General features: G+C 46.4%; 2 protein-coding genes across 2 annotated transcripts in view; both read right to left on the bottom strand.

The window, feature by feature from the left end:
* Positions 1–21,313, bottom strand: part of LOC126535566 (mitochondrial-processing peptidase subunit alpha) — a 254,117-nt gene that overhangs the window by 125,405 nt on the left and 107,399 nt on the right. The window lies entirely within an intron of this gene.
* LOC140219627 (uncharacterized) lies at positions 1,820–5,265 on the bottom strand. The gene is made up of 2 exons (XM_072289557.1): positions 4,916–5,265; positions 1,820–4,659 (listed from the first exon to the last, which is right to left on the bottom strand). Exon 2 carries the CDS (start codon positions 3,637–3,639, stop codon positions 2,329–2,331), a length of 1,311 nt encoding a protein of 436 aa, XP_072145658.1. The 5' UTR covers positions 3,640–4,659; positions 4,916–5,265; the 3' UTR covers positions 1,820–2,328.

The raw sequence follows: 21,313 nt of genomic DNA on the forward strand, positions 1-21,313 counted from the left end.
TGCAGCCCTCGACCGCGTAGTCAATAGGCACACATGTAAACGCTGACTTTATGTCAAAGGAGATCATGACTTTGTCATCGTCAATGTTGGTGCTTCTTATTAGCTCAATGAAGTGAGCGGAGTCTTTCACGAAAGTGGGCGCGAGTCCTGCAAGCAGCCTAAGAATACGGTGCAGGTAGCCAGACAGTTCATACAGTGGTCATTCGGGACGTGACCAAAGCTATTTTTAAGAGACGGGGACGACTGCTTCTGCATTGTCCCTAGCCGGTACGCAACACATTTCCTCGAGCACCTAAATTTCTGTAAGCCAAGTATACAGTTCCTGGCTGAAGAAGAAAACAATGGGCGAATTCCCTTCCTGGATGTCCTCATAGAGAGGACTTCAAGCGACTTGAGGACTAGTGTCTACAGAAAGCCAACGCACACGGGGAAATACCTGAGCTTCGACTTGGCGCACCCAATTGGGCAAAAGCGATCCGTCGCAGCAGCACTCTTCTCCCGGGCATTCCGCGTCTGCTCCAGCCCCACGAAACGTAGGCAAGAGCAACAGGTTGTGAAAAGGGACCTGTTGAACAATGGCTACCCTCGACAACTGCTGAGAATGTAGCAGCGTAAAGCAGCGAAGCCCCGCCGTGAAACAGCGAAAGAAACAGTGAAGTGCGCGGCGGTACCGTACACAGTGAAAAAAAGTGAAGCCCTTGCACGAATTTGTAAGGGCTACGGTGTTCGAATCGCCCACGTGCCTTTCCGAAAAATTGGCCAGCAGTTGGTATGTGCAAAAGACCCTTTGCAACACACGAACTACCCAGGAGTGATATACAAGATACCTTGCAAGGAGTGCGACATGTCGTACATTGGCGAGAGCGGAAATTTTAAATGACGCTTGAAACAACACATGAATGACGTCGCCAAGAGCCACACAGCCGCGAATGCCCTGGTGGAACATCACGAACTAACCCTACACATCATTGACTGGGACTCGGCAGTCATCATCGCAAAAGAAAAACACTTATCTGCCCGTTTGCTTTTAGAATCATTTTACATCCAATCAACTAGACACACAATAAACAGGATGCAGGGTAATCTTCCTGAGATATACACCCGAACACTGCGCCACCTCACCCATTAATAGTCGCGGGCCCATGCTTACATCTTCATTGTGATCAAGGGACCCGTACGAAGCCCAAAACGTCGGTTTTTAATTTTTATTTTATTCTTGGCGAGTGCACGTTTTTTGGCACCAGTGTGATAGCAACGGTTCGTAGGCCCAGGGGCTTAACATACAGTGAGGCAGAGGTGGTGACCCAACACTGCGTTTATCTGCCTTATAACAGGGTGCATGTGGCAGTTACCAGCACACAATACACATGAATCCATTCCGCAACACCGTGAAATCCGCAACACCATTCCACAACACCATGAATCCGCAACACCTGTAACACCTAGAAAAACTTTGTGGCACGTCTCTAATCGTCCGTGGCTATGCACTAGAGTTCATTGACTTCAAGTATTTGTTGTCACCCCACCGGCGATTCACCCACCCGTAGTAGTACCACGGCGAGGTTTTACGGTAGGCTGAATGGCCGCGGCTGTTATGGCAGGTGAAGCTGCCGTACCCAGGCACCAGGGCAGGTAGAGACGCCCATCACTCTGGGCTCGCAAACCTTGACTGGCCCGTTGGCGGTGAGCTCTGCTGGCTCCAGCCCACGGCAAAAGCCGCCTGTTGTGTCGGCAGCGGCAGGCAAGCGGGGGGCCCCGACGGGCGAACGCGCGGCTAGCGCCGGCGCAGTGAAGGACACACGGAGCTAACTGCTCCCGCTGAAAACCGGAACGAAGACTCCGCCGACCCGCGGCTGTTTATTACTTATAAAGGCTTCACACGCTAGATGACACCTCCCGATTGGTCCAAGCTTGTCACATGACAGAAGGGGGGTGCGCCATCTAGCTAAACAACTACAAAACATACATGTACGATGACACAGAGATCTGACAGGGGGCGACACTATACTACATCATCCCCCCCTGGAAACAAAGCAAGCATACAGTGAAACGCGCACCCAAGGCGCGCACTTAAGTCCAAAAGCAATTTCAGTTCGTTCCCCCCCACGTTCACACACGCGCACCAGTCGCACACAAAGCACGCACTTAAGTCCACAACAAATTCAATCCATCCCCGCCCAAGTTCACATACACGTGCACCAGTCTTGGGCACCAAAACACAGGCAGTCACTAAGTCTGACAAAGAACACGCACAAAACTCACTGCACCGCAACAAGGAGCACATTTTATACCTGTGTTAATGAAACATGTGGACTCTCAACGAGGCCCCTAGCCGTGGCATTTTGAAGACGGAAATACACTATACACTACAGAAACAAAATCATCGAGCCACGGAGGCCGTTTTCTGTCACGATGAGGACGCGTGCGTACCTCAGAAGAACTTTGGGGGTTGCGACGCGTATCGGTCGACTTTAAAGACCTAGTCGTCCCACTATTATTTCCCTCCCCCTGGTTGGACAATTTAATGTGGTTGTCGCGCAAAGCTGGAGAGGGTTGCCCAGGAAGCTCCTCTCGAAGTCCCAAGTCCTGGGAGGCTACCGATTCCCCCACAGAATCAGAGACGACTGCTGACTGTGTAGACTCAGAAGTGATACAGTCAGACGCACTAGTTAACTGAAGCTTATGACTATGAGAGGACGCTGTCACTACAGACAAGTCATCGGAATGACTATCCAAGTTTGAATATGAGTACAAAAAGTCTCTATCACTTGTACACAGTGTACTACCTGCTGGATCCTTCATCACTACGGTTAACTTAGACGCATTCCACGTCTTCCCACCACTGAGTAGAAAAGTAGATGGTCTTATCTGGGCCTTGACTTTACGAGGTTTACTGTACTTAAAGATTCCTTTCCTGTTAAATCTAATTCTGACGGTGTCTCCCACCTTGATACGAGTTGCCTGAGCACCTCTACGTTTGTCTACGTACTGTTTAGTCTGCGACTGTTTCTGCAAGACCCTTTCTTGAACTTGAGGCACAAGACTGTCCTGTTCTCGTAGATCTACACAGAGCCGCATGGTTCCATCCTTCTTGCGCACCACCACGAGTGGAGACACCCACTCAGTAGCCTCGACGCGCTCGATGACGTCGCAGTCCTCGAGACGTCGCAATTCATGTGTGACCTGGTCACGGAGAGCCAGGGGTAGTCGGCGCAACTTTGAAGATACTGGTTTCGCATCTTGCTGCCGATGAATTCGGTGCACAAAGTTGTTGACGAGGCCCAACTCGTCACTGGAAAGGTGATCAAAACCCGGAGGCACACCTGTGGGGCTCTGTACTGAAGGAAGCGATGGTAGACGACATGTCAGCGACGTACCGTCGATCTGTATGCCCAAGCGTTGGATGGCGTCTAAACCCAGCAGTGATGTTCCTGTAGTCGTTACGTGGAACGTGACTGAGCATGACCTTTGGAAAAACTGGACAGTGGCTTGAAACAGGCCTTGAATGTCGATGCGTTGCTTGGAGAAATTTTTCAAGTCCACTGTTTGCGACAGTCTGTGCTGTCGACCAAAGTGCTTTCCAAAATCTTCGGCCGTCATCAATGAGGCAGACGCTCCCGTATCCACCGGCAGTCGCATGGAGACGCCGTTCACTACGACTGGAACTTTCAAATCTTTTTTAGTTTCAAAAGCGCTTACCGTCAGGACAGACGCGGACGGCTGCCCTGCGGAAGTTGAAGACCGCGTCTCTGCGGAAGAGACGTGCTGAGCAGTACGGGTTTTTCGGCATACTGATGCAAAATGGCCCAACGTGTGGCAGGCGTTGCACCGCCGGTTCCTCGCTGGACAATTCCTGTACGTTGCAATATGCTTCGTGCTGCCACACCGGTCGCATGCACCACGGTTCCCGGAGGAGCCATGTGCGAAATGTCGGTCGTCTCGGCGACTCCTCGGAAGAAGTCGGTCGTCTCGGCGACTCTTCGGAAGAAGTCGGCCATCTTCATGGCCTCCCGGACTACGTCGGCCATCTTGGCGGCTCCCCGGAAGAAGTCGGCCATCTTGGCCCGTCGACGGAACGCCAAGTTGAGCTGCCTCAATTCTTTGTATTTTCTCCGAGTCGAACGCGCGGTTCGCTCGATGTAGGGCTTCTAACGAGCGTCCAATTTCTTCTGCCTTGTCCAAAGTCAGGGTTTCGCCATGAGCCAGCAACTTTTCGCGAACGCTGACGTTCGCTACCCCATGTATGATTTGGTCTCGGACGCGCTCGCCATAGGTTGTGCCGAAGTTGCACTGTACCGCCTTCTCCTTCAATGCGGTCACGAATTCCAGGAATCCTTCTCCGTCGAACTGCTTCCGACTGGTGAATTCGTGCCGTTCCGCCAGGACATTTGTTGACGCGGCGAACAGCCGGTCAAGCCGCTCCAAGAGTCTCGGAAACTCTGACGCTGGCGGGACCGCATCACTTGACGTTGACGCTGCGCCGGTCGACTGCCTTGCTGCTTCACTTGACGGTGACGCTGCGCCGGTTAACTGCCTTGCTGCTTCCTGCTCCTCGTCTGCGAAGTACTTCCGTTGTCCCTCACGCCCGAGAGCGCTGACGAGCGCGGACGCTCGTCGCGCGTCCGTCCAGTCGCCACCGCCGGCCGCTTCGAGGTGGGCCTGAAAAATTTTTTTCCAGCGGTACCAAGGAATTAACGGTGGGCCGGGCACTTCAAGAAAAACGGGAAGGTTCGCCGTAAAAGCCATGCCGGGTAGCGTGCAGGAGACAGTGCAGGAGGCAAGCCGGAGCTCGCCGCAGGAATGGGGCAAGGACGAACAAAGGGGCGAGTAGGCCTAGGCTCGGAAGCCTCGCGACGCCAAGTGCGTCGGCGGCGTTTGCCTGCCGTGCGGACACGGGAAGGGTCGCTTCACTTACGAAGCTCGTTGGTGTCCCGGGGCTTCGGTCGGAACCGCTTCGGGAATCCCATCCTCGTCGCCAAAAGATGTTGTGTCGGCAGCGGCAGGCAAGCGGGGGGCCCCGACGGGCGAACGCGCGGCTAGCGCCGGCGCAGTGAAGGACACACGGAGCTAACTGCTCCCGCTGAAAACCGGAACGAAGACTCCGCCGACCCGCGGCTGTTTATTACTTATAAAGGCTTCACACGCTAGATGACACCTCCCGATTGGTCCAAGCTTGTCACATGACAGAAGGGGGGTGCGCCATCTAGCTAAACAACTACAAAACATACATGTACGATGACACAGAGATCTGACAGGGGGCGACACTATACTACACCGCCAGCATGCTGGCGGCTTTTGCCGTGGGTCGGAGTTAGCAGAGCTCACCGCCAGCATGGCTGGCAGCCGCGCGAGCTGTAGCGCTGTGGGGCTGCAGCGGCGGCCCACAGGCGGGACCGCAAGCATGCCTAACAGGGCGGACTGTCAGCCACCGGACCCGATGGTTCCCGGACGGCTGCCCAAGCGAACCATTAGCCGCTCATGTGTGGGATGACCCGGCTGTGTGCGTGGACGGGCAGGCGCCAAGGCGAACCAGTAGCCATCTCGATCAGCCTCGCTGGAACACATTCCGCCAGGTCCTCGCCAGTCCAAGTTCCTTCTCCCGTGCCGTCCGCAATTAAATCCTGATTTGCCCTCTCCTCGTGTGCCATGCTGCCGTGTACCAGCATGCACATACTTCTTTTACTTTGTCACGCTGCTGCCACACACTGTAATTGTTCCACTCCACTCGTCACATGGAGTAACCACTACCCCCCTTATCTCTTTAACTTCTTACCCACAGACATTACCAACTTCATCGCTGTTGTCAAGTTGTTCACTGAAATGCCTTTCAGGAAGCAGCGCTTTTAACATGGGATCTGTCGCTGCAAAACCTTCAGGAATTTCTTCGAAAGGCACTCGATTCAGCAATGTAAACATGCTGGGTAGATGAAGGTCGTCTGGCCCTAGACATGCAGCTGTTGCATCTTTGGACAGCTCTGCACTAGGCTGAGCTTGTTGCGGTGCATGATCGCACATCGATGAAAGCGAAAATTCAAATGCACCGTATCATGGCACAAGCCTGTCGGGACGAAAGAAGACTAGACAGAGGATGCTGGCCGGATTGGTGTGTGTCCCTCGGACCCTCGTCACGCACAGCCTCTCTCTGCCGTGCTTTTCATGCAATGGTGAAGGGTCAACGTCAGCTCGATCCCACGGCTTCCATGCTTCTCGCCTCTGAAGCTACGCCATCGAATGCGGGGAAACAAATCACTCTGACATTGTTCCTACACTATGATACACTTCATGCACCTATAGATCACCGTGATCCTGCCTTTGACGGTAAGCCAATACCCAGAGGCAATCGCTCGAATCCAAGAACCGTTACCTATGCCAGAGTTGATAGCAGGTATCGATGCATTGAAGCCAGGCACAGCACCTGAAATTGATGGGTTACCTCACGAATTCTTCAAAAACCTCACAGAGACATAATTGGTCTCGCTCCTGGATAACATCAATCACACGTGGACTGAAGGCAATATACCAGAATCTTGGACATACTCTGTAGTTATAGCTATACCCAAGCCAGGAAAAGACATTACTAATCTCCAAAACATTCATTCTATTGCCATCATCATCGTCAAGATGGCCAGGAACACCCTGTGTCGTTTGCTTGGAAGAACACGTGGACTTGCTCCTCGTAAATTTGCCAGGCGGACCCATCTCCCTCGAACGGCTCGAGCCTTCCGTACAGCGGCATGGCGACAGCAACGGGGGGGCGGTGTTTCGCCGCTCGCGGCGGCGTGGGACTGTCCGCGGGTACTCGTTGCCATCCTCGTCGCCAGTGTCACGATCCACCCCAGGTCGTGAACAAGGGAGGGCTTGTGGCACCCTCCGTTAGACGGACGCTCTGCAGCGTGGTGGTGCTGAACGATGACTGACCGGCGAGCAGCCGTGCTCGTCGGTGTTTATTGTGGTGCGGTGACCAATGTTGCCTGCCGAGCTTTAGCAGGCCACCGAGCCTGGTGGCGAACGAACATTATGCCTGGGGGGCGTCACATGCTTGCTACAGCATCATCATCTTATTTTATGTCCACTCCAGGACGAAGGCCTCTCCCTGCAATATCCAATTACCCCTGTCCTGCGCTAAGCGATTCCAACTAGCACCCGCAAATTTCCTAATTTCGTCGCACCACCTAGTCTTCTGCCGTCCTCTACTGCACTTCCCGTCTCATGGTACCCATTCTGTCACCCTAATGGTCCAACGGTTATTTAATTTGTGCATTACATGACCTGCCCAGTGCCATTGTTTTTGTCTTAATGTCAATTATAATATTGTCTATAACCGTTTCCTCTCTGATCCAAACCACTCTCTTTCTGTCTCTTAAAGTTATGCCTAGCATTCTTCGTTCCATGGCTCTTTGCGCAGTCCTTAACTTGTTCTCAAGCTTCTTTGACAGTCTCCAAGTCTCTGCTCCATATGTCAGCACAGTTAAATTCACTGATTGCTTACCTTCTTTTTCAATGATAACGGTAAGCTTCAAGTCAGGAGCTCACGATGTATGCAGTATGCAATCTAACCGATTTATATTCATCTGTGAATTTCCTTCTCATGGTCAGGGTTCCCTGTGATTAGTTGGCCTAGGTAAACGTACCTCTTCACAGACTCTAGAGGCTGACTGGTGGTCCTGAACTCTTGTTCCCTTGCCCGGTTGTTCATCATTATCGTTGTCTTCTGCATATTAATCTTCAACCCCACTCTCACACTTTCCCTGTTAAAGTCCTCAATCATTTGTTGTAACTCGTCTGCAGTGTTGCTGAATAGAACAATGTCATTGGCAAACCGAAGATTGTTGAGGTATTCCCCGTCGATCTTTAATCCTAAACTTTCCCAGTTTAATAGCTTAAATACTTCTTCCAAGCACGCAGTGAATAGCATTGGAGAGATTGTGTCTCTTTCCTTATAGGTATCTTCCTACTTTTCTTGTGTAGAACTAAGGTGGCTGTGGAATCTCTCAAGGTATTTTCCAGGGTATTTAAGTAAGCGGTTTGTAGTCCTTGATTACGCAATGCCTCTATGACTGTTGGTATCTATACTTAATCAAATGTTTTTTCGTAATCTATGAAAGCCATATAGAGAGGCTTATTGTACTCTGCAGGTTTCCGATAACCTGATGAATGACCTGGATGTGATCCGTTGTAGAGTATCCCTTCCTGAATGAAGCCAGCCTGTTCCCTTGGGGTTGACTAAAGTCCAGTGTTGCCCTTATTCTATTGAAGATTACTTTGGTAAATATTTTATATCATACTGGGAGTAAGCTAATCGGCCTATAATTTTTCAGTTCTTTAATGTCTCCCCTTTTGTGGATTAGTATAATGTTTGCATTCTTCCAGTTTTCTAGGACCCTTGCAGTCGATAGACACTTCGTATAGAGAGCCGCCAGTTTTTCTAGCATTATGTCTCCTCCATCTTTGATTAAATTGATTGTTATTCCATCTTCTCCTGCCGTTTTTCCCTGTTTCATGTCTTGCAAGGCCCTTCTGACCTCATCTCTAGTTATAGGAGGAGTTTCTGTATCCTGTTCATTATTGTTTCGAATGGAGTACTCCCGGGTCCTCTGGGTACTGTACAGGTCAGTATAGGATTCTTACGCTGCTTTTATTATACCTTTGAGATTGCTGATGATATTACCGTGCTTATCTTTCAGCGCATGCATCTTGGTTTGTCCTATGCCAAGTTTCCTTCTCGCTGATTTCAGGTTGCGTCCATTGTTTATGGCTACTTCAGTCTTTCTCACGTTATAATTTCAAATATTACTTATTTTCGCCTTGTTGATCAGTTTTGACAGTTCCATGAATTCTATCTTATCTCTTTAGTTGGACACTTTCATTCTTCGTCATTTCTTTATTAGGTCCTTTGTTACTTGGGAGAGCTTGCCTACTGGTTGCCTTAGTGCCTTGCCTCCCATTTCAATTGCTGCCTCTGAAGCCAGCCCCGTTACGATTTCATTCATTACCTTTATGTCATTATCACCATCTCTCTGTTCTAAAGCTGCATATTTGTTTGCAAGTACCAGCCTAAATTTGTCTGCTTTTATCCTTACTGCCTCTAAGTTGACCTGTTTTTTCTTGACCAATTTTGCTCTTTCTCTGTTCAAATTGAGGTGAATCCTAGTCCTCGCTAACCTATGATCACTGCACTTTAGCCTACCTATCACTTCTACATCCTGCACTAAGCTGGGATCAGCAGAAAGTATGAAATCAATTTCATTTCTTGTTTCACTATTAGGGCTTTTCCAGGTGCACTTTCTGTTGCTACGTTTCCTGAAAAAGGTGTTCATTATTCTCAGCTTATTCCTTTCTGCAAATTCTGCCAGCATCTCTCCTCTAGCGTTCGTAGAATCGATGCCGTAGTTGCCAATTGCCTGTTCACCCACCCGGTTTTTCCCCACTTTTGCATTGGAGTCAACCGTTACTACTGTATACCGAGTTTGCACTTTTCTCATCACTAATTCAACATCTTCATAAAACTGATCTACTTCCTCATCGTCGTGATTGGATGTTGGAGAGCTAGGCTTGTACTACCTTTAATCTATACCTCTTATTAGGTTTGATTACGACTACTGCTACCCTCTCATTAATGCTTTAGAATTCATCAATGTTGGCTGCTATGTCCTTATGGATTAGGAATCCTACCACGTATAGCTTCTTATCAGGAAGACCTCTACAGCAGAGGAGATGGCCGTTACTTAGCAATGTATAACCTCACCAGTTCTTCTAATCCCACTAAGGCCGATAATATCCCAAACAATGTCTGATAGTTCCTCAAAGAGTCCTGCTAAGCCAGCCTCACTTGACAGAGTTCAGCTGTTGAAGGTTGACAGGGTCAGTTTCCATTGGCTTAACTGCCACTGTCTGTCAATTAACTGAGAAAATGCTTGCTGTGTGAATAACCTGGTGGCTTGAAGAATTCAAATGGTATCATCCTGCACAAATTTGATTTTGTCTGCACCTGGGCACAGAAGAAGGACTTGGAGCGCTTACTGGAATGGTTTTGGCAGGCAATCAGATGCACCGGGTGCGAACAATATTAGCCATGCATGTGTGCAAGGCATACAATGAAGTTAGCCACATGACTTTACTTGACATTATGCGTTGCATGGGGCAACCCGAGCATGCCTGTAATTTCGTAAAGTGCTTTCGAATTCAAAGGACGTTTGCCATTCATGTGGTGGGACATGCAACCAGCAGCTTCAACGCAAAGCGGGGAGTGCCATAGGGGTCGGTGCTTGCACCAATGCTTTTAACCTGGCAATCCCAATGTGCTCTAGACTAAAAGAATGGGAAACACGACCAATGTGATCATTATATTGGACGGGTTCTATGTGCCAAAATTTGTTCCCTTTGTCATGCAAAGCCTAAGTTCTTTTCCGATGCCCTTCAATCCTTGATAAAAAATAATCCTAAGAAATTCTGGAAAACCATATCTCCTTCAAACAGCACTGACAATCCCATACTGGTGGATAGCACTGGTCTTCCCATACTGCGAGAGCACTGCACATCTGTATTTAACAACTATTTCCTTTCCACATTCACAAAGGAAGACCCTTCCAATATGCCAAAGATGGCAGACTTTGATTACCAATATATGACTCCTATTACCGTAACAGCCGCTGAAATCGCTACTTTGATTAATAATCACAAATTATAGACTAGTTCCGGACTTGATGGCATTCACACGAAAATCCTAAAGCACAGTAGTCCCTTCCAGTACAATCCTCAGTCATACATTCCAGCAGTAACTGTCAACAGGGGAGCTGCTGAATGATTGGAAAGTCGGCAAAATCATACCCATCTTCAAGTAAGGTGACAAGAGCAATGCGAGTAATTGCCGTCCCATATCACTAACTAGTGTTCCCTGCAAGTTATTCGAACACATCATTTTTACTAATGTCGTTCATCACCTAGAATGTAATAACTTCTTTTTTAAACATCAACATACATTCAGAAAAGGCCTTTCATGTGAGACGCAACCAATTGAGTTCACTACGGATCTTTTTCAAAATATGGTCAACAATGCTCAGACTGACTCAATATTCACCGACTTCTCTAAAGCATTTGATTGCGTTGCTCACTGTCGCCTAATTTCTGAACTCTCATGCTTAAACCTTGACGATCTAACAATTTCTTGGATAAGAAACTTTTTGTCTTTTCGAAAGCAGTCCACTTTCATTGACCAGTAATCTTCCCCTTTCAGTAACGTAACATCAGGCGTACCTCAGGGAAGTGTCCTTGGATTCTTACTCTTCCCGATTTTCATCAATGACTTGCCATCTAACATTACATCCAGTGCTCGACTATTAGAAGATGACTGCGTTATCTACTGTCAAATTCGTTCCCCAGCTGATCATATTGCTCTTCAACATGACCTTCAATGTGTCACTAACTGGTGTTTGGATTGGCAAATGACCCTGAACACTAACAAATGCAATCTAATGACATTTACTAGCAAAAAATCCTACTCTATTTTCAGTTACTCACTAAGCAATAATATTGTTGCTTGCACATCTTTATACAAGTACATGGCATTATTCTAACACCTAGCCTTTCATGGTCATCCCACATTGAGAAAATAACGGCTAAAGCATTGCGCACTCTCTGATATCTAAAACGTAACCTTCGCAACGCTCCTTCCCTCACCAGAAAGATAGCCTACCAAACAATAGTGCAACCCCAGCTCGAATTCGCAGCTTCTATATGGTCACCTCATCAGGCATATCTAATCCATCTTCTCGAGTAGATCCAAAACCACGCTGCACGTTTCATTGCCAGAGATTGTAGCCCATTTCGAGGACAACTAATATCAAGTTGTCGTCACTTTCATCTTTGGAATCACGGAGGAATATAGCATTACTTTGTCTTCTGCACAAAATCATGCATCTTCGGTCACACCAATGCATTTAACTGCTCAGCTTTGCCACGTGCGATTGCGCTGTGGAATGGTCTTCCTGATAACATCGCTTACATAAACGACCCATTAACCTTCAGACAAAAAATCAGTGCAATATTTGGCTAGTACTTAGCTAAAAACAAGTCTAAAACAGGTAAAACTAAACTAAAAAAGCTAAAACAAAAACCACTCCCCTCTTTAATGCCTTTGGCCCTGAGGGTTCAATAAATGAAATGAAAATGAAAATCTGTTTTCGTTTTGTTGCTCTTAACTTCATTATTGTGTATTTATGTAAGCATTTGTTTTAAGGTTGTTTTCTTTACTGTATACTGAAAAGCTAACGACTGTTAGTTTACCTTCCTTTCTATTTATCTTTATTTATTTCGCGTTCTTTGTTTATTATTTGATTCTCTTTCTGTTCATAGTTATGTAACAAAAAAACATGTTTTTGCTCCAGAATTGTTATCTGTACCGCCCCCCTCATGCAATACTCGTTCTGGAGCCTGTGATGTATATGAAATTTAAAAAAAACTAAAAAAAAAAACTATGGTGCCTCGTTTGTTCGTTGTGCGCTATACAAAAAACAGTTCGACATATGTTACGAATGCGGCAGACTTGAACATAGAGTGGACGTGTGCCCCAATCCCAGTGACAAAGTGTGCCGTGGATATGGAAAGAACAATCCTTAACAAGACCACGAGTGCATAATAGATTGCCATTTGAGTGGAAAGGACCACACAGCAGGAGACCAGAGGTGTACGGCCAGATATAGAATTTCATACCTAGTCAAGAGACAAAGATGGGAAAGAAGAAGAAGAGGAGGATGAGGAAGCAGAAGCTGAATATTACAATACCCTAAAAAGATGGAATCAAGAGATCCAAACAAAAGACAACAATGGATACAACAGAGACAAGAGCAAGAGAGGACAGAAGAAACAAACAGACAAGGGGTCGCTTGGAATCCTTTCCTCGATTACTAAACTCAAAGAAAGAGGACCCAGAGGAAGAAGCCAATCGAGATCCAGGGGCAGATCGAGATCGACGTCTCGACCCAATGACAACAGGAGCTTGACACGAGCCTTACCAGGAGACCGGGCCTCACGGAAAAAACGAAAGGAGAGAGGCAAGCAGAGGCAGCCAAGCTGGATCATTAAAAGTGATCGAAGAGAACAAACTGCTGGGCTAGTTGGTACTGCCTAACTTGAGGCAAAGTGCAAGAAAGTAAGAGGTCTTTGTTCCCTTCTGTTGTCCTCGTGCTTTTTTTGCGTGCTTTGCCTCAAGTTATTAAAGGTGAGCTGGGCAGGCGCAGTCGCCAGAGCGCACGCGGAGGCCGCAGTTGCTACTCTTAACAAGAAAAATAACAGAGTACAGGAAGAACTAGTGCAAATTAAACAAACGCTAGTGCAAAATAATCAGAGTATAAATGCACTAAGAAAAGAAAATAGGAAATTAAAGGAAGAAACTAATAAATATAAGAAAGCAGAAAGAAAATGTGAAGAAGCGAAAACAGTAGTCGAAGACAATGTACTCATTATGGAAGAGGAAAAAGACATCACTGTAACTAAACGCGAAGCGACAGAAGGCACAGGAGAAAACAGTAGCAGCGCAAAGAAAACTAACATAACCAGAACAATTCAAAAACGTCAAGACGAATTCAAACAGAGGATCAAATAGAAAATCAAGGAAATGGTAACGAAAATAGACAAAATAGAGGAAACAATAGAGGAAGCAATGGGAGCAAAGCTAAAAGAAATGGTGCAGAAATAATGCAATAATTGAGCACCATAATACCACTTGAGGCAATGGTATCAAGGGTAGCAGAACCTGAAACAAAAGGGGGAGCCCCATTAATACGACAAGCAAGCCCTATAGCAGACACCCCAATTCGGAACTGGGGGCACTAAAGCCGTCATGGGCAGACATGATACATATAAAATTTGGCAATGAAACTGTAGAGAGTACAATAGGAAAAAAAATCATTCTACAACAACACCTCTTTAATGACAGGAAACTAGATATTATTATACTACAAGAGACGCACGGGCTAGCCAAACTGTCAGGCTACAAGCTGACTGGCAATGCTGAAGGGGAGACAAAGGCCATAACCACATTAGTGAAAGGAAACCTCACAGTCATACAACACTTTACAGGAATCAGACAGAGACAACATTCTAATAGAAATAATAACCACTAGAAAAATGGCAGATAGGCCATTTATTCTCAATCAGAAGAACTAAACATAGGCAGCGCAGGCATGCCACGAGGTTCGGTGATATCGCTCTTTAATCTAGCCCTCATCGGATTGCCAACCAAGGCCTAAATCACACCACATACACTGATGACATCAGCATGTGGGTGATAAGTTGCAGTGACGGGCAGATAGAACAAGCACTCCAGAATGCGACATAGAGACAGTAGAACGACATTTAAAAGGGACCAGGCCGGTCTGCTCAGCAGAAAAGCCAGAATTATTGCTATACAGGCCCACCCTAAGAGAATGCAAACCAAATAATAGCACAGAGGGAAATGAGCCAAAAGAAGCAGAAAAACAACTAAGAACTGCAGATGGAACACTCATAGCTAAAGTGGATAAAATCTGCATTAGGAATTTGTCCTAAGCAGAATAGTATAAGTGGCACCATACCTCGGGTGGTATGCCACTGAAAAGAACAAACTAGAATGCCTAATAAGGAAAGTATACAAGCAGGCATTAAGACTTCCAATAAGCACTAGTGCAGAAAGACTACTAGCACGAGGACTACATAACACATTGGATGAACTCATAGAAGCTTAATGCACATCACAGTATGAAAGGCTCTTTAAGACAAAGACAGGAATAAGTATGAGGGCTATTCAGAAAGTAAGAGCCGCTTAGTCCTGAAGGATATATATGCTCATCAGTAACTATTTCTAGTGGCGCTCTTTGGCCGTACCTTGCCCTTACGCCATTAAACATCAAACATTTAGTTATTTCTGTTGGTGGGCTTAGTTTAGTACAAACCTACTTCACTTTTTTATATAGTCACCGTTAACCCTTTCAGGGTCAACGATGTAAATATATGGTGCCACGAACAAGTCCAGAAATGGTCGATCCGTATATTTACGGTGCTGTCTGTACGTTTAAAAAGTGCACCACTTTCCAAGCTTTTTCTTTCCTGGCACGTGCTGCCACTATTTGGGAATAGAGGCAATTTTTTGCGAGCACGTCCCTCTGTCAGTTTTCGTTGCATGGTTTGTTTAGAGCTAGTTTGCTCCCGCACGTCTACATACTATCGCTCGCGCATTGGCGCGTGCGCAGGCGGGCGGCGGTTTGTGTTTTGTTCCGTGGGCAGTTTCGGCCTCTTGCGCTTGCAAAACTGATGGCTATCTCGTTACTAATCGCTCAAACGGCAACCGCTTGTTTCTGGCTCCTTTAGTGCTCACAGGGGTGCACATAGGAAGGATGCCGCCATGCATGTGTTTCTGTAGCTTTTATTTTTTTTTTTTGACACTCGTGAAAACTAATTGCCTCTGGTTGGCGATAAGATGAATGTTAGCGGAAGTTTGTCACACGTTTTACTTTTTTTGACGGGCACACAATCACAGTTTTCTTGAGTGCACTCACCTGTGCAGTTCGACTATGCTTTGGATGTACACAATAGTGTGAGAGCAGGAACATTTCAGTCTTGTGAAATACTCTCATGTGCGCATTTTCAAAGCTTTGAACTATATGTATAACAATGCATGAAATTTTTAATTCTTATGTTTATTTTCTTATTGTTATTCATGAATGAAGAGTACATATATACCAACGCAAAATATTTTTTTCTCACTTTACGGTCACCCTAGAAAAATTACGGTAAATTTTTTTCAAAATAAGGCGCTAAGAAGAATTGGAGTCTGTTATAAAAAAAAATCGACCCTGGGCAGTCGCATATGGCGAAAAAAATCGACCCTCAAAGGGTTAACTTCTAAGCATTTTTCGTACAGCTGCACCAGTTTCTTCAGTCCCTTTGCTTAGAAGTTCGCTGCCTGGGAACTGAACCAGTTCACAACGATGGTCTTGAGTTTCTCGTCTTCAAGCCATTGTTCCCCAAGCCACTATCTCAAGTGGAAGAAGAGGAAATAGTCACTTGGTGCAAGGTTGGGGCTGTAGGGTGGGTGATCAAAACGTCCCCAACCAAAATCTTGAATCTTCTTCTTGGTTCAGGCAGCAGTGTGAGGACGCGCATTGTCATGTAGGAAGGCAATTCCAGATGACAGTTTCCCGCACCATTGATTTTTGATCGCACGTCTCAGTTTGGCGAGCGTTTCGCAGTATACGTCAGCTGTAACTGTGGTCCCACATTCTGTGAAATCAACCAAAAGAATACCCTTTTCGTTCCAGAAAACGGTAACCATAATTTTCCGACTGGAGTAAGGAGGTTGTATTTTTTGTGGTTTTGGTGAAGAGGAGTGGCACCACTGCATTGATTCTGAAGTGGCGTAGGATATACAAGTCGCGTCGCCTATAACAATGTGCAAAAGGAACTCATCTCTGTGTTGTCGGTAGTGGTCCAAAAATGCTCATCCATTTGACATTGTTTGCTGTTTGAGCTGGTCGTAAGCATTTTTGGTACCCACCTTGCACACACTTTATGATATCCAAGCTTTTCAGTTACAATCGTGTAAATTGTAGTGCATCTAAGAAGAGGAAATTTATCAGCCAGACCACTAGCTGTCAGTTGTCGATCTAAATGCAATTCCCGGTCTACATATTGAACAGTTTCATTGATCTGAATGCAGGGCCTACCACTCTGCTCTTCATCGTGCACATTTGTGCGACCATTTTTGAAGTCTTGACAGCATTTTCTGATCTTTCCTTCACTCATCACTGTGGGGCCATAAACTAGGCACAATTCCCCATGAATTTGAGAAGCTGATGACCCTTTCACATGCAAAAATCGAATTACAGCTCCTACTTCAGAACAGGTGGGAACAACAATTTTTGCAGACATTGTCGTCCACATTCCCCAACAAGCAGACGACTACTGGGCCAAAACAATAACTTCATTACCTTTGCGAAGAAATGACAGATGGCGCTGCAGGAATAAAACATTTATTATGACGTATAAATATTTAAATATAAGCAAACGACTCTTGCTTCTTTGAATAACCCTTGTATATTAGAAAGGCTGGGTATTAACTACCACACACAACGTGGAGAAAAGAAGGAAATGCCAAGAGAGATCAAAAACATGATAATGGTTCCCTCCCTGCCAAAGAACATGCATCCCACACAACATGAAGGACAAAGACAAAGCAGCAGTTTTGTAGAGGCAGCTAGATTCAAATGAAGGAAAGGATTCACTGCAGTTGTAGTCAATCAGAAAAAAACTATCTGTAACAAGTGTGTCACAATAAAGACAGAATATACAGAAGCAGCAGAAGAAATGGCAATAGCACTAGCAATAACACAAGCTGAAGCAGACATAATAATCAGCAACTCACAGGCGGCAGTTCACAACTATGCAAATGGCTGGATCTCCCCAGAGGCACTGCACACATTATTGAAATTAGCCAAAAAAACGAAAGACAAAAATGTTCAATTACTACGCACACCTCCTCATACTCCGACCTCACCAGGGGACGGTGGAAACAAAGAGGTGGCACACAATGCAGCTTAGGGGCTAACTGTCCGAGATGTGCCAAACATTGGTGTCGTGAACTCAGGGGCCGCCGAAGAAGGCGAAGACAGAGATTGGGAGTGGAGCGACTGATTGACCAAATGCAAAGATATAACAATATATTACCAAATGCAGAGGTGTAATTATCCACCACCTCATCAAAAGCTAAATAAATCACAGTCTGTCCAGTGGTGGTAGTTACAAACAAGGACATACTGTAATCCAGTAATGGGGAATATAATTTATCCAGATATATGCAAGACAAACGAATGTAAGTTACGTGGCTTAAGAGCAACTCTAGAGCTCTGGGAATGTGATGGGCTGACAAGTAGCAATGCGTCTCAAGGGTGTCCTGTGCTGCTCAGCTCCGGAAGATCAAATGCGGGCAGTCCAATGGGCTGCCAGATCCCAAAGGGCAGACACCTAGGCAGGGTCAAGACTTGCCAGACAAAAATACAGTTTTCACCACCACCTTTAATTCAAGAAGGCCAAATAAAGTACAGAGAATCCCGTCCCACCTAGTCTTCCCAGCCATCTAGTAAAGCTTACCTCCATCAAGTGCGGGCAAGGTTTCTTCAAGGACGCAGTCAAACAGGAGCAAGCTATAGCATTCTTAACAACTTTCAAGTGCCCTGGGCGAAAATCAAGAACTGGTTTAACAGACTGGGGAGAATACATACAGCAGGTGTGTGGTCCCCCAAACCTGATAGTACTCAAGTTCAAAAATTGGATTAACCCACTTTCCGGTACTTCAAACAAGAAATTGAGCCCTCAACCATTTCTCCTTGTAAAGTTTAGTACATTGGCCCGCACTGTACCAGACCTTGTTGTGGACAATGATGTAAATCAATTTTTGGACTTGAGTATCAGGTTTAGGGGACCACACACCTGCTGGATGTGTTAAACCAGTTCTTGATTTTAGCTCAGGACAATCCAAAGTTGTTAAGAACCCTTGCTTCTGTTTGTCTGCGTCCTTGAAGAACTCTTGCCTGCATTTGAAGCAGGAAAGTATTACTAGACGGTTAGGAGCACTAGGTGTGACGGGATACCTTGCACATTATTTTGCCTTCTTGGCCTTCACACGATTCTGGAGAATATGAAATGTTAAAGTAGTGGGAGAATGCAAGTGAGCAGTGTTAATGAAGGTCACATTGTGAGCGTTCTTCATATACGTGGCCTTTCACACCATTTGAAGAAGGCTGGAGCATGGTACCGTATTAATGTCATTTTTTCAGCGAACCAGTTGGGCAGGACTTGTGCTGCCGTGCGTAACAGGGCAGAAGTCGCGGATCAAGAACAATGAGTGTGCGGCATTGAGCACTGGAAAAAGCGCGTTCAATGCAAGAAAGGAGCGCTGCTTGAAATTCCCCTCTCGTGTGATGCGTGGTACATTGGCCAGACGGAAAGATGTGTCAGTGTACATCTTAGGGAACATATCGCTTCCTTGAGGGGGGGCAGCCGTCTTCAAATCTTGCCCTGCTCCAGTGCCTTCAAAGACCAAAGTACTATCGAGGTACGAGGATAAATCAGTCCAAGGGATAGTGGAACCTTACTTCATTAATAAGGTAGGAGACGTGCGTTGTGCATCCGTCCGTTTCGCTGAGTCAGAGATAATTACCTTGACAACTTTCTTTAGGGATTTGTTGATTGTCATCTCATGCCAAGTCCACCTTTACTGCATCATTTTCGGTTGTTGTCACATGCATCATCGCTTATGTATATGTGTGCTTTAAATAAAGTTGCCTGTTGATAGTCGGCACTTGTCCATACATCTTTCATGTGTAGTTTGTGCCGTTTCACACGGTCAATAGTTTCAGTATAGAATGCCGACGTGCCCAACATGCAGTCTTTTTTAACCAATGACAAGCTGACCTATAAACGTTGCCAAGCAGGGGCTGCCAAACCATTCTTTCTGCAACCTGCTGCTGACTTAGTAGAGTGTGGATGTAGGCCAGTTGGTTATTCATGATTTTGGGAAGCTACTGCAAGAAAACATGAGACTTAAAGAAAGGGTCAACCCAAAGCGGTGTGAATTAGCGGCACACACCCTTCCACCCTGGAGTCACCAGCAACTCACAGACAACAAACCCATCGGCCGCCTCCAAAATCCAGTCCCTAGTCCATTGGCTACCTGCCAGCCCCACATAGAAGAAGCAGAAGCTGCACTCCTGGCAAGTTCACTGGTGGCCTATACCGGTGCGAGCTGCATGGACAAAAAAGTGGTTACATCCACGCTGGCATCACGGCACCCATCCATAAGTGCCAATTATGTGTCTGACATCTCCTGTCCCATTGGTCAGTGCTGAACTTCTGGCCCTACGAGACGCAACAAATTTGGTGCCAGCTGCTTCCTCGTCACCGGCATGGATCATAATACACGCTGACTCCTCCTCGGCCATAAAGGAGATTCGGAAGGTATAAAATGCCCACCTATTCACAGACAAAATACATCGCATGACTGCACAGATGCCCGGTCTGCTTCAGATACAGTGTATTCCACGGGGCACTATTTCTACTCACATACAAGCTGACATCGCTACCCACAGTGATCTGCCACGAAGATTGGAAGCACCTTTCTCAAGTGACCCCAATTTCCTCCACCGCAAGGAGATTCTCTGCCCAACCACACAAGATTTAATTCCACTGTGTGACTCAAACCCCCCAGTCAGCCTTACCCGCCAAAATGAGGTGGTGTTGCGGAGGCTCTGTGTGGAGGTGGCACTCACCCCATCGGTCGGCCACCTATGCCTGGCCACAACCCTCCGTGAACAATTTTGGAATACCTGCCCATATTGCCCAGCTTGAGCGTCCGTGGCTACAATCAAACAACTGTTGCGGACATGCTCTGGCCTAAACCAGATTAAATTAAACTCTGGGGTTTTACGTGCCAAAACCATGATCTGATTATGAGGCACATTGTATTGGGACTCCGGAAATTTGGACCACTTGGCGTTCTTTAACGTGCACCTAAATCTAAGTACATGGGTGTTTTTGCCCCCATCGAAAGCGGCCGCTATGGCCAGGATTTGATCCCGCGACCTCGTGCTTAGCAACCCAACACCATAGCCACTACGCAGCAACTGCGGCAGCGGGTGGCTTTAACGACGGCGCTATCTGCAAACAGTGGGCCTTCATCCCACGAGACCATCAGACTGCGATTCTTGGGTCTGTGGGACCAACCATCGAATACTATATTGATGTACATTGCCAGAACCGGCCTACATTTGTACATTTAATAGTTTATGCCGCTGGGCAAACCTTCAAAATAAATAATAATAAAAAAATAAGACTGCTGAGACCCAGGCTAATTTCGAGGGGAGCGCAAACCTTGTCGCGGCTGCAAGGAGGACCATGCGTGCTCCCACTAGTTAGGCGCATGTCGGTGTCTCATCTCAGGCTGTAATGATTCACTCAACACTTCGTATCACGTGATGCATTTTTTTTTTTGTATTTGAACGACACATTTTCCCAGGTAGTACATTTTTTTACGAGTTTCTATTGTATCTAATTGCTAGAGATGACGCAGATTCCTGGTAAATATGTAAAATGTTATTTCTTTTGGTTATGTTAGGTTTCAACAAGTTTTTGTGTGTGCATTGTAAATGATACACCACGCAGTAGGGGGTTCAATAACATGTTTACAGCGCATGCCTCATGTGGGGTTTTGGCCTGCCATGTTGTTCCTGCCGACACCTTGCAACTTTCCAAGAGCAGTCAATACTTCCTATTTGTGCATGAACCT

This window comes from Dermacentor andersoni, chromosome 7 (assembly GCF_023375885.2).
Source record: "Dermacentor andersoni chromosome 7, qqDerAnde1_hic_scaffold, whole genome shotgun sequence".
NCBI classification, from domain to species: domain Eukaryota; kingdom Metazoa; phylum Arthropoda; class Arachnida; order Ixodida; family Ixodidae; genus Dermacentor; species Dermacentor andersoni.